Source organism: Notolepis coatsorum (genome assembly GCF_963971535.1).
Source record: "Notolepis coatsorum genome assembly, chromosome: 19".
Lineage (NCBI taxonomy): Eukaryota > Metazoa > Chordata > Actinopteri > Aulopiformes > Paralepididae > Notolepis > Notolepis coatsorum.
In genome coordinates this window covers 6753554-6768163 of record NC_140183.1, presented here as the reverse complement: position 1 = coordinate 6768163, position 14610 = coordinate 6753554, and the positions used below count along the sequence as shown (strand labels likewise).

Sequence of the window (14610 nt, the reverse complement as noted above, 5' to 3'; positions counted from 1 at the left end):
GAAGTAACTGTACTTACAGTAGATTTCATTCACGGTTTGTGAATCATGCCTGGTGATACTAAATCCAGATTGAACTCTGCCATTGAAAAGGGGAGATCTGGCCCGATCCATAGATTTGTAACTTGGCTATAATAAGGTAATTTATAGGCCTGATATTCTTTTTATTTTTTGTATCCACTTTTTTCCGTATTTTTTTTAAAATTTTTCTCCCATCCCAATTTCGTATATAGCCAATTCTCCCCTTCAATTCTCCCCTCCCCTGTCTTGAACGTTGCTAGACTATGCCTCCCGCTGGTCGGCTGTAGTGAGGATAGAAGCCTTGCATCACGTGTCTCCTCCGGTACACGAGGAGGCAGCCTGTCTCATCTTTTCACCAGACAGCGCGGACTCTCAGTGGCGAGGAGTAACGCGTGGGAGGCTCACGCTTCAGTCTCTGCTGTACAGGCGTCACCCAACCGACCTGTAGGAGTCGCTGTCCACAACGACCAATCCCCACCCATCGACTTTCCACCCGCTACCTCTGCCAATTGAGATAGTATGACGACTGGCCCAAGCCGCAGGCAACGCTGACTCGGGGAGTCGAGACCGGAGTCTCTTGCATTGGTGACAAGCGCAATCTCCGCTACGCCACCCAGTCGCGCCATAGGCCTGATATTCTATATTCTATAATAATATTTCAAATAGCATGTGTCCGGATGGCAGAATTCAGTACTGTATCTACAAAACCTTCTGTTTAATCATCTTCCCTTTATCCATTTGCTTAGATTTTGTACACGTGATCTCAAGAAGGTGCTGAACGAGCTCAGTGGCAGTTTTTCATGTCTGGTCATTTTTAGCATGCTGTTATTCACTGTCAAAGATGAAAAAGAAAATAGAATTGATATTCTCCTTTGGTTCATTACAACATGCAAATGGACCTTGTAGAAGTGGAGCAATCTTCCATTTACTTAGGTATGTATTTTTAGGCGGATTTTCTGAAAATGGGGCTAGGGCTTAACACATTGTCCGCCATGCATTGTACCCATCCTTGGGCCCAGTCTGCCAGTGCTGTAACCCTATGGAGATGTTTACCTTCTTTGCAGGGCTATAACTTTTTAAATATTATAGCTATATCGACATTACTATGGCCCATTCAACATCGGTTATCTATCGTTCCGGATGTGGGAACGTTATATTTTTTCATTCATACGTTGTCGTGTTAATACCGTCGTGAATATAAGTGTTTTTAAGGTTTTCTGCAGTAATTCCTAAAACGCGAGTTATAGGCCCTGACGAATATGACAGATTATCGATTGGCGTTTCTTTCCTATACACGCTACCGTACTTTTCGCACTATAAGCCGCACCTGACTATAAGCCGCAGCAGCTAAATTGAATGATGTGTACATATATAAGCCGCACTGGACTATAAGCCGCAGGTGTTTTAATGTTTAATTACCATATGTAATTAGCATTGGGACACAATACTGTCGGACAAATAACAATAATTAACTCATTTACAAGTTGTATTAAGTTTAGCAAATAAGGGAACAGATAAATAACATTTCAATGCAGTCAAAAAAGCAATATTTAGATTTTTACATTTTCGTGTTTGGTCACGTCGAGTCACATATAAGCCGCACCGTTATATAAGCCGCAGGGTCGAAAAATGGGGGAAAAGCCGCGGCTTATAGTCCGAAAAGTACGGTATATTAAAAAATTCACATGTATATGATCGTATACATTATGCTTCATCATGCGTGAAGGAAAGGGGGGGGGGGGGGTCGTTAATAATTCCTTGATCGTCAGTAGCGTCTTTTTTTTTACTATGGGTTGATACGTTGATCAGATGGATTGCCGTGAAATGAATAAACAATCGGGCTTAAAATAACGTTAGTTTCCTCTTACCGTTCGCCGGTGAGACTGGAGGAAAAATATTCCAATTATTTGACATCGATCTGCTAGATCCATTTCCCGTTTGTATGACGCAATAAACGCCGAAATCATATTGATTATTGCGTTTCGAAAGCAATCCCAATGCACTCGAGTGTGTATCTAGATCCACGCTACAAGATATTACTGCCGGAGGAATTTCCTTGATGCACCGAGCGCCACTTCCGGTTTGGCTTGGAGTGTAACTCGCCTGACATCCACCAGGCGGCGGTATTGAGGCGTTGCAATATCAGACAGGGTCCAGCTGCAGTCCCGGAGGGAGGCTAGATGAATTATGAATGCCATTGCGAAAAAATTAAATATTGATCCCAAAAACGAGTTAACTCGTTTCTGGCGCACAACGCATGGCGGGCAATAACGAGTATACTAGTTTTTGGCGTCCAATGTGTTAAGAGGTTAATACAATTCTCATAATTAAATTGTAATAATAAAATGTTAACATGTATTTATTGTTTCAATCTGATTCATTTGTTTACTTTTGGGTTCCTAATAATCATTTTATTTGTATTTATTACAAACCAATCCTAGGCCCTTCTAGTACATATACTGTATTTGGAGGAATAAATAGTGATTCTGATTTAAAGATGATGATGATTACTCTACATAATAATGTTATCTATAGAACCTTTATCTGTATTTAAATGTTATGTTTCTGCTCCTGATGTGATTGTGATGTGATCGTCAGGGCGGTGGTGTTGTTATGTTTCTGCTCCTGATGTGATTGTGATGTGATCGTCAGGGCGGTGGTGTTATGTTTCTGCTCCTGATGTGATTGTGATGTGATCGTCAGGGCGGTGTTGTTATGTGTCTGCTCCTGATGTGATTGTGATGTGATCGTCAGGGCGGTGGTGTTGTTATGTTTCTGCTCCTGATGTGATTTTGATGTGATCGTCAGGGCGGTGGTGTTGTTATGTGTCTGCTCCTGATGTGATTGTGATGTGATCGTCAGGGCGGTGGTGGTGTTATTTTTCTGCTCCTGATGTGATTGTGATGTGATCGTCAGGGCGGTGGTGTTGTTATGTTTCTGCTCCTGATGTGATTGTGATGTGATCGTCAGGGCGGTGGTGTCTCCAGCCAAGCCTCTGGTCCCAGCCCTCCGCCCTCTGCTCAGCGCCGCCCTGCAGGATGTCATCGGCGTTGCCAGCAGGCTGTTCCCCCACGCAGAGCAGGGCTTGAAGAGGAAGAGAGATCCAGGTACACAAGACAAGATGCACCGATTTGAAAATTGTGGCCGATACCGATAACCGATATTAACACTTTGATCGCCAGGGTTAAATTCATAATTTACCATCCTTCGTCAGCCCTATTTAACATGGAGAAGTTCCCCTTCTTTGCAGGGCTATAACTTTTTAAATTGTATTGCTAAATTGACATTACTATGGCCCATTCAACGTCCTATATCTATTGTTCAGGGTGTAGCAACGTTATACTTTTTCATTCACATATTCATACTAAAATACGGTCTAAAGTATAAGTATGTTTTTATCGTTTTCTGCAGCTTTCTCCAGAACTTTATTTATAGCCCCAAATGCATTATATTGATGATGAAATACAGTTTGATAGGAATCTGCGCGAGAAAAAAAATTTCAACTGGACGTACTTCTAGAAGTTACTAAGTATGATCTGATGATGACCGGATGGGGGGGGGGGGTCGTTTATAATTCCGTGGCAAACGTTATATGATTCATCTAGTGTGGGTGATATGATCATTAGAGCAGTTAGTATCGAACACATTGAAAAATAACGTTGAATCTTACCGTATCTTCCTCGCGCCATTGGGCGATGAGCGTGGAACAGACATTTTCCTATTATGGGATGTAGAAATATCCGATCCATTTCCAGGTTGTATAATAGTATATACGTCCAAATCATGTTGTTTATCGAGTTATTTGCAACCGATCGATGTCCAGTGTATCAAGATGGAGTCCTGCTAACGATAGCGAGTGCCCGGACGAAATATGGGCGAGCACCACTTCAGGCGCGTCACTTCCTGTTTGGGCGATCCGCCGATCCGCCACCAGATGGCGCTCTTGAACTGTTGGAGAGTTGAGAGGGGCTCAACAGTAGATCTCAGGTCTCCGGGGGAGAAATATGATTTCGATCACAGATTTTTGAAATATTGATATCAAAGACACTGTCCAGCGTCTTTGGCAGAATAAGCATGGCGGGGAAAGACGTGTCCAAGCGTTTTTGGCGATTAAAGTGTTAATATTGCTGTTCTGGCCGATTTTTGTATGATAATCAAATAAAGAGCTATTTTCCAAAACGCATTTTTTTTTACTTTTGCTATTTATTTTCAGAAATGACTGATATATTTTGAAACTATTTAACACATTCGGGGCCAGACCCCAGATATCCCGGGTTAACTCGCCATGCGTTGGCCGCCAAACCCGAGAAAAGTCTGGTTTTCTATCGTTATTTCTTTTATTCGATATTTCCATTCATAATCCATCGAGGGAGCCTGTGTTATCATCACTGAGATCGCAAACGTCCAATACCTCCGCCTTGCGGCCGGTATTGCACATCCTTGGAAACTCTCTGGCTTGGGCTGTACGTCGATCTAAAAAGTCCGGTCCGGGTTTTCCTAGTCGGGCATGGCGAACGGTTATAACACATTGGGATTAGACAGAATTACTCTAAAACTATACTCATATTCACCACGGTATTAACACTTTGAGTGCCAACAACGCTATATGTCGTTAGTTCATGCCGACCGTTGAATGCCAGCGACGACATATAGCGGTTGTTTGTTGTTTTTAAAAATGTATTAGCGTTTTGAATTAATATTTCATCTTCGCTACGTAATGGCAGGCAAGTGAGACGTCGTTTTGTCTCCTGACCACCGAGTGATGTATATACATGTAGTACAATGCCAACGAACATGTAGGATGCTCAACGAACAATAACACTATGTAACAACCATCAAATGCACTCACAGCACACACATCCACACGCACACACTCACTTTAAACTAACGACTCACTGCAGCACCCACTTTAGAACACCTAAGCACACTTTATATTTATTGGTAAAGAATTTGCACTACAACCGATACCTCATTACACCTTACTGTAAATTGTACCTCATCCCACTTCTGCTTTGCACTGTATAGTAGGGGTGGACGGTATGGTCTAAAATTTATATCACGGTATAATTTGAAGCATAGACGGTAACGGTATATATCACGGTATCAGTGTTTCCGCTAGAATTTTTTTTTTGCCTGATAGGCAGGCTATAATTTATAAATAATGACATCCTCAAGGCATGTAGATTTATAATATTTTAACTTAAAACTAGGCTACTTTTGCGTATACAGTCATTATATTCCAAATAAAATAAGTCCTGAGTCGAAACTCCGTGCTGCTCCCAACGAATCCCAATAGTATGCAACTGCAGAGCCGCAGAGTAGGGGCGCTTTCAGGTCCGGTCACAGGCCCGGCTCAACAGCGCCCCCCACCCAACGGCTGAATTGCCAATGGCTGAATTGGAGTACTGCACTGTGCCGGTACAGATGGGTGGGTTATGGTGGATTCTGCGGCTCTGCAGCTGCATATGCTTCTCGCAAAATCCAGCATCCAGCCCCGCTGCCCAGCTGTCGTTATCAGAACACTACACACATCATAATGTTCACAGCAAACTGTAGTTGATCACCAGGTATGTTTTATTAACGTAGAATAATTCATATAAGAAAAACGATAGGGAAATCTCTTACCTTTCTCCACTGGTTAAAAATGCCAGGAACTGAAATTGAAACTTGCTGTGCGCCGCGGTGATATGTGTTTATTATGAAATGACAATTGCGTGTTGACACGCCCACTGCGCGAAGCCTCCTAAATAACTTTTTCCAGTTTGCACATATCTATTATCTATGACTAATTCTATCTATTTTTAGAGGCAAATGCGAGTGAAATAGTCGCGCTGTGGTTACATGACGTCATTGCTATTTTAGAGCTGCTCTACCGGTTACAAGGTATAGTCAAAATCTATACCGTAGAGCAAATTCATACCGTATACCGTTTATACCGTCCACCCCTACTGTATAGTATATTGTATTGTAACTCAGTTACTTCTACTCTACATTGAACATTGTATATATGTACATACTGAACACTTGTCTACGTACTTTACTTCCATTTTATACTTGCTATACTTATTTTATACTTATCTATTTGTGCCTAGCACAGTCTCTGGAGCGTAACAGAAAGAAGCATTTTGTATAATTAAAAGTATTCTGTACTTCTGTATGACAACTAATAAAGAAACTAAACTAAACAAAGCAGTAGGTGGCGATGTAGTTCAAACATGAAGGCCATTTTCAACCAATCAGAAAGGTTGAACGAGTCACTCCACATCCTGCTCAAAATCTCAGAAAGCCACCATCTTTAAATACCTCGCATGAGCCATTTAGCAACATAGCATTTATTTTTCAGCAAGAAACAAAGTTCAATAAACAAAAACGGATACATTCACTGTGTTCTGCCTCATTTGTTGATGATTTGTTGATGAAACAAAACTAACATCAACACAATTGACCACCAAGAGCAGAGTTTAGTCTCGCAAAAAGATCGCTGATTTTGTTAGCTTACGTGCGAACATGATTGGGATATGCCATTATAACAGTATAGCATTGTGGCTATCGTACATTAACCTAGTAATGAATGGATGAAAATGTTATTTAACACTATGGTCGCCAAAAACGCCGTAGGACGTCTTTCCTCGCCATGCTCATTCTGCCGAAGACGCCGTAACACGTCTTTGATATCAATATTTCAAAAATCTGTGATCGAAATCATATTTCTCCCCCGGGGACCTGAGATATACTGCTGAGCTCCATTCAACTCTCTAACGGTTCAAGAGCGCCATCTGGTGGCCGATCGGCAGATCGCCCAAACAGCAAACCGGAAACGGAAACTGGTGCTCATCCAAATTCGGTCCGACCACTCGCTATAGCTCCCGGGACTCCATCTTGACACACTGGATAATCGATCGCTCACCCTAACTCGATAAACAACATGATTTGGACGTATATACTATTATACAACCTGGAAATTGATCGGGTATTTCGACATCCCATAATAGAAAAAATTATGTTCCACACTCATCCCCCAACGGCGCGAGGAAGCCACGGTGAGTTTCAGCGTTATTTTCTAATGTCCTCTATACTAACTGCTCTAATGATCATATCACTCACACTAGATGAATGATATAACGTTGCCCACGGAATTATAAACGACCCCCCGCCGATCCGGTCAACATCAGATCATATGTAGTAACTTCTAGAAGTACGTGCAGTTGACATTTTTTATCTGGCACCGATCGCTATCAAACTGTATTTCATCATCAATATAATGCATTTGGGGCTATAAATCAAGTTCTGGAGAAAGCTGCAGAAAACGATAAAAACATACTTATACTTTAGACCGTATTTTAGTATGAATATGTGAATGAAAAAGTATAACATTGGGGAGCTCCAGTAGCTCACCGCGTATCTCGGCGCTATTTTGGCATCGGGGACAACCGTGCGCGTCACGGATCTGGGGTACACGAGTTCGACTCCCGGACTCGCCGTATTTTCTCAGTGTCTTCCCCTGATCTATATCCCATTCAACCTGTTTCTGTCGGTCATGCTTGACCAGAAAAAGCGATAAACGCTAAAAAATGAAGTAAAAAAAAAAAAAAAAAAAAGTATAACATTGCTACACCCTGAACAATAGATATAGGACATTGAATGGGCCATAATAATGTCAATTTAGCAATACAATTTAAAAAGTTATAGCCCTGCAAAGAAGGGGAACTTCTCCATAGACAAATAGAGCTGGCGAGGAATGGTAAATTATGAATTTAACCATGGCGATCAAAGTGTTAACAGATTGCAGAATGGGTACAATACGGCTCAATACAAACAATTGTTAAGGGGATGCAGACTGTTGTACTTTGGACTGGGTTCCTTATAGCAATAACTTGACAACACATGATCTTAGTTTAGCCGCAGCTACAGGCAATCTGAGGAGGACGCAGCTGATATCCTGTATAGGTCCAGCCAGGGGAGAATTTGGCGTTGGTGTTTACTACTGCGCATTTGCGTTGGGCAAGAACGGCTCCGTATCCGGCTCGCGCAAATTACATGGCACTGTTGTCGACTAGTTTCCAAAACGAAAACACCCTTTCAGCGCTGCCGCTAGGAAAACGCGTTTTCCTGCCAAAATGGCGTTTCCTTTTAACTTTGACATGCAGATGTAATCATTCGAAAATACAACGTTGCTGTTTTTCCGCAGTGTAACCATGGCCTAAGCCTTCGCAAATTTCCCCGACCTCCCATTGACTTCAGTGCTGCCACTCTAGCCCATTATATGGTCAAATGGGCGTGGCACTCAATTTGTTAAGGGGGGAGGGAATTTGGCCAGGAACGTCGGGGAACCCCCTACCCTCTTTGCGATGGGCGCCCTGGGTTTATCTCAACCTGATGTTTGTTAAAAACCTATAGGGTATCATTGTTTTACTGAATGTTTATTTCTTGTGTGTGTCCAGATGTGCCCAGCGGAGAATGTGAGGATGATCTGATGTTCAGTGACGATGAGGACTGTTCCAGCAACCTTCAGGCATCAACTTCAACGGGAGGCCTCAACTTCAACAGGTGGGTCAGGCTTCATTACATTCCTTTAAGTCGGTGTTTCCCATTAATTACCTAGACTGTGGCGGTCTAATTAGTCGCGCCACAGTTTTATAATGAACCGAAAATATCTTTTTATTATTAAAAAGAAAAGTATATTTTTAAGTATAAAGTATTAGCAGTGACTGTGGTAGTAATCGTAATAGTAATCCAGTATATTATTTTATTTTCTAAAAAAAAAAAAAAACAGTTCATCACAGGTAACCACTTTTGCTTCATTTCTTTAATGGCTCAAATGTATGCTCTAGTCCAGTGGTTCCCAAACCTCTCCTTGAGACACCCCAGCCGTTCCATGTATTTGTTAAATTCCACCACCAGCACACCTGATTCAACTAATAAAGGGCTTGTTAGGTTGAATCGGGTGTGCTGGTGATGGAATTTAACAAATACATGGAGCGGCTGGGGTGCTTCGAGGAGAGCATTGGGAAGCACTAGTCTAGTCGATTTTGTGTTTTGAGCACAAAGTTCATCATAGATCTGGCCTCTTTTAGTTTGCTCTCAAAGTGCACCAGATTGATCCATTTAACTTTAAAATGTAGAAGAAGAAAAAATTCAGGCGGTGCATGCCACCGGACCCCCCTAGAGGGTCCAAGGTTGACCCACCACAGTCACTGAATCCTGTGGGAAACACTGTTTAGACTATTGCTGTTAACTGTTGTTGTTCTCTCCAGGAGTGTCCTGAGCCAGCCCACCTCCTGCCGCCCCCGGCTGCTGCTGCAGGGCCGCCCCGGCTCCGGGCAGAGCGCCCACCTGGCCCCCGCTCTGCTCCACGCCCTGGAGAAGCTCACCGTCTACACGCTGGACATAGCCGTGCTGTTCGGGGCCAGCGCCACCGCGCCCGAGGAGACCTGCGCTCAGGTGCGGCGAGCCGAACGGCTCTGATGAGACGTTACACATGTTTATTTATTAGATACAGGGGTGACCGTGGCTCAGGAGGTAGAGAGCGGTCGTCTGGTAATCTGAAGGTTTCCCGGTTCGATTCCCGCTCCTCCCGGGCAGCGTGTCGAAGTGTCCTTGAGCAAGACACTTCACCCCTAATTGCTCCCAATGTGCAGGTTGGTGTGTTCACACTCCGCCGTCGCTGTGTGAGTGAACGGGTACAATTTGTGGAACAAAATTGTAATGTGCTTTCGATAAAAGCTGTTACCATACAATTATTGAATTAAATAAAATAGTAACACATATCTATATTAACCTTAACAGAAAAGTGGCAATTTATTTCTTTAGTGGTTGCCAGATTCCATTATTCTAGCATAGAGGTATAGCCTGAAGTCTTGTGTAGTACAGGTCCACATTTTATAAAAATCCGTTTGAGTAAGTGAAGAAATGAGTGCTCGAGAGAGGTTTTAGTAAACCGAATCCAGAATTTTTTTTTTCCAAAATCCTCCGTGGCCATCCATCACTGTGCGTTCTGAAGTCTGAGTCACAACTAATCTTCGCTCGTCAACTTTCACCTACTTCCTATATTCGCACCCCCCCCCCACATGAGGTATCGTTGGAAGCGGACACTCGTTGGCTTCAACACTGACCAATAATTTTCACCATCAGCGGCGATTTGTCAGTTCTCGAGCGTATACAATCCGACGTGGTCATTTGACACGCAACCTGTAAAAAGACGCTCTCCTGACATATCGTCATGTAACTCGAGAACCGAGGCACGGAATTGGTCGAGTGAGGTGGCGTTCGAACGGCGGCAAATTCAAGTTTCGAACGGTATATTATATGATCGGCGGAAAATGCAGCCCCCGAGCCGGTAGACGCTCGCAAAGTGCTGCGACGTGCGTGCATGGGCATGACGGCCCGAACACCGCCCTATACCCCAGTATCCTGTATCCGCAATATAGATCTGTACAGGGTACATAATGTTTATATTCCAACATAGTTGTTATCCTCTTACCATTTCTATGTCCTTTCCTATGTATTATCTATTTTTGCACACGCATGTTCTAAACACACCAGGGTTCAGCTCTTCCTAAGCGTTGCCCTGCCCGTTGCAGATGTTCGTGGAGGCTAAGCGGACCTCCCCCAGCATCCTCTACATCCCCCACATCGGCCAGTGGTGGGAGACGGTGGGAGCCGCTCTCAGAGCCACGTTCCTCAGCCTGCTGCGCTCCATCCCCTCCTTCACGCCCATCCTGCTGCTGGCCACCTGCAGTCTGCCCTACGAGCAGCTCAGTGACGAGGTACGTTGATTGATTGATTGAAAACTTTAATTAACAGATTGCAGAATGGGTACAATACAGTACGGCTCAAATACACACAATTGTTATGGGGATGCAGACCAGAGAAAGACTTTCGTCTTGTTTACATCAGGGTCCCCCATTTTCTATTCATAACATTTATGACATACACAACATACAGATATACAGTACTGTTACATCCAGACATTTATGACATACAAGATATACAAATAAATATACAGTACTGTTTATCGGAACGGACATTTACCTGGGCCAGTTTCGAATTGCAGCCTCCCGTAGGTGCTCTTTGAAAGTGGTTTTGAAGGTGGGTAGGGATTCACATCCCTTTACAGCTGTGGGTAGGGCGTTCCACATTGTTGTGGCATAATTGCTAAACGTGTTTAGTCCCTTGTTTGAGCCGAATCTGGGTTGAACATGATTTATAATGCTCCCTCTGGTGTTGTGGTCGTGGAATTCACTGACCTTTGGGAAGTATTTCGACATGTACATGGGTACCTTTAGTGGTGTAGTAGGGCTGCCGACTAAGGATTTGGATGGTCGACTGATTGGCCAAAATTTGCCGTTAGTAGACCATTTGGGCTGTGGGGGGTGCTTAATGTCTGAAGGAGTCGACTGAAGGCTTCTTGTTCTCTGCAAAAGCATGCAATTGGTCCACTGATGGATACATCTTGATATTTGTCTAGTCTAGTGTGTTCATTAGATGGGTGAAATCCTCTTTCAGTGCCTGTTTTCCTAGGCAGTTAGCTTCTGGTATGCGTGCCATTAGCGTTAGCCACGCTTCTAGGCCTCTTTTCTTTTGGAAAGAATGATAAAAAAATATATATATATATTATAATTTTATTTATTTATTTATTTATATATATTTGACTAAGAGGTTGGCCAGTCGACTACGGCTCCTTTCGACCGATTAGTCGACTAATCGACTAATAGGGGTCAGCCCTATGGTGTAGTCGTGTATCTTGTAGACCAGGCCCATTGCAAGTTATTGTACTCTGTCGTCTACTCTCTACGTACTCACCTGCTCTACCTCAGTACTGACACACCTGCTCTACCCACCTACTCTACCTCAGTACTGACACACCTGACTCACCTGCTCTACCTCAGTACTGACACACCTAAGAACAAATATATATATTATATATATATACACACTCAATCACACACACACTATCTCCATCTCTCTCCTCTTCCTCCCTCTCCCACTCTATCCATCTCTCTCCCCCTCTCCTTATCTCTCATCCCTTTATCTCACTCTCTCTCTCTCTCACCCTGACCTCTCTCTCACCCTGACCTTTCTCTCTCTCACCCTGACCTCTCTCTCTCTCTCACCCTGACCTTTCTCTCTCACCCTGACCTCTCTCTCTCTCTCTCTCTCACCCTGACCGCTCTCTCTCTCTCTCTCTCTCTCTCTCTCTCTCTCTCTCTCTCTCTCTCTCTCTCTCTCTCCAGGTGCAGGAGCTGTTCCGTGTGGAGCATGGGGAGGTGTTCCAGGTGCAGGTTCCCTCCAGCAGGGAGCGCAGGGGCTTCTTCGAGGACGTGGTCGTGCACCAGGCTGCCAAGGCCCCGCCCTCCAGGAAGAAGGCTGGTGAGTCCTGTTCATCATCGCCTTTCCTTCTAAGTTCTCTATATATTAGTCGTATTGTTTTTTTGTTTGTGTGTGTGTGTGTGTGTGTGTGTGTGTGTGTGTGTGTGTGTGTATATATATATGTGTATTAGGCCTGTCCCCGACAAAGGATTTGAGTATAGTCGACTTTGACCAAAATTTGCCGACAGTCAAAGATAAAAAAAAATCATTGGCAGTCGGCTCCTTTCGATCGATTAGTCGACTATTTGACTAGTCGAGGTTAGCCCTAATGTGTATGTGTGTATATATATTAGTGCCGTCAATCGTGAGAGTCAACATGAGAGTCGACAAATGCTTGCTTTATGCAGCCATTTAACACAAAAGGATGACCATAATGCATTACAAATTTGCATCAAATTCAAAACGGAGTGATGCACAAAATAACTTAAAAGAAAATAATAATTTAAAACAATGAATAAAGTGTGCATGAAATAATACGGGGAAGAAAACGTTAGGAACTTGTTACATTCACCTACACAAGGGCTGAGGACTCACACCCCCGCTCCCCCCCCTCTCTCTCTCACACACACACACACACACACTCTCCCAGCTCTCTTTCTCTCTTGCCCCTTCCTCATCTCTCTCACCCACCAATGTAAATGTCACCCCCCCCCCCCCCCTCTCTCTCTCTCTCTCTCTCTCTCTCTCTCTCTCTCTCTCTCTCTCTCTCTCTCTCTCTCTCTCACACACACACACACTTCAGAAAGAAACAAACATAGTATCAATGAGAGTATCAATAATACACCTGAGTGAAGTCTAGGTAAAAAAAAATGTTTAAGGAAAAATAATTCCCTCCTCCTCCCCTCCTCCTCCTCTCCCCTGCTCTCCCTCCTCCTCTCCCTCCTCCTCTTCCTCTCTCCCTCCTCCTCCTCTCCCTCCTCCTCCTCTCCCCTCATGCTCTCCCCTCCTCTCCCTCCTCCTCCTCTCCCCTCCTCTTCCCCTCCTCTCCCCTCCCCTCCTCTTCCTCTCCTCTCCCCTCCTCTCCCTCCTCCTCCTCTCCCCTCCTCTCCCTCCTCTCCCCTCATGGTCTCCCCTCCTCCTCCTCTCCCCTCATGCTCTCCTCTCTCTCCTCCTCTCCTCTCCCCCCCTCCTCTTCTCCCCTCATGCTCTCCTCTCTCCCCTCCTCTTCCTCTCCCCTCTCCTCCTCTCCCCTCATGCTCTCCCCTCATGCTCTCCTTCTCTCCCCAGTGCTCCAGGCTCTGGAGGTGCTCCCCGTGGCCCCCCCCGCTCAGCCCCGCCCCCTGACTGAGAAGGAGCTGCAGCGATTGGAGGAGCAGGAGGAAGACACGCTCAGGGAGCTCCGCCTCTTCCTGCGCGACGTCACCAACCGGCTCTCTCAGGACAAGCGCTTCAAGGCCTTCACCAAGCCCGTGGACTTAGAGGAGGTAGGATTACATTCTTCAGTTTGTGTGCTATTCCATGCTAAACATCGCCCCTTTCCAAAATAATCCAGTCTTTTTTTCTAGATCGTGAGATTGATTGATTGATTGATTGAGTAAAAGACAGCATCCATTACCTCGAAACTGCGATCGTTACCAAAAGCATGTAGCGGCACGGTGGTGTAGTGGTTAATACTGTCGCCTCACAGCAAGGAGGTCCAGGGTTTGATTCCCGCTTGGGGACCAGGTTTCCGCGATGCCAGGTACCCAGGTGGGGTATCTCCCAGGCCTTTCTGTGTGGAGTTTGCATGTTCTCCCCACGTGCTCGCAAGGGTTCCTCCCCCCGATAAGAGAAACCCAATGGAAAAACATGCAAACATGCACAGCTAACGCTGTCGCGTCCGTGACGAAGACGGGCAGGAGCACTTGGATGGTCCCCGGCCGTGGCTCACACCACAGCCCTCGTCTGCTCCCGGCTGCCCTTGGGGGGGGGGGGAAGAACGACAGGATGGGTTAATCGCAGAGGAGTATCGCATCGGCGATCCTAAAGACAATGCATGCTCGTGTGTTCCGGTGTGTGTGTGTGTGTTTAAAAACTAAACACTGTGTGCCGCTAAAACATTGAGTGTTGTTGCATGCCGAATAAAGACCTCTGCGACAGGTCCTGCATTATTATATTATTATGTTTTAGGTTCGGTAAAATACGACACTGTGATCGGTACAAAACCATGTTTTAGGTAAAAAAAAATACCAGCAGGTTACCTAAAATAGACCTTACCTTAGTCAGAAGGTACTCCAAAATGAA

General features: G+C 44.7%; 1 protein-coding gene across 2 annotated transcripts in view; it reads left to right on the top strand.

Annotated features, from left to right (window-relative positions):
• Positions 1-14610, top strand: part of atad2 (ATPase family AAA domain containing 2) — a 67618-nt gene that overhangs the window by 34186 nt on the left and 18822 nt on the right. For both annotated transcript variants that reach the window (XM_084336065.1, XM_084336064.1), the window contains 6 exons: positions 2989-3125; positions 8460-8565; positions 9273-9459; positions 10599-10784; positions 12252-12387; positions 13615-13811. In XM_084336065.1, the coding sequence (XP_084192191.1) occupies positions 2989-3125; positions 8460-8565; positions 9273-9459; positions 10599-10784; positions 12252-12387; positions 13615-13811 (949 nt within the window). The remainder of the gene's footprint in view (positions 1-2988; positions 3126-8459; positions 8566-9272; positions 9460-10598; positions 10785-12251; positions 12388-13614; positions 13812-14610) is intronic.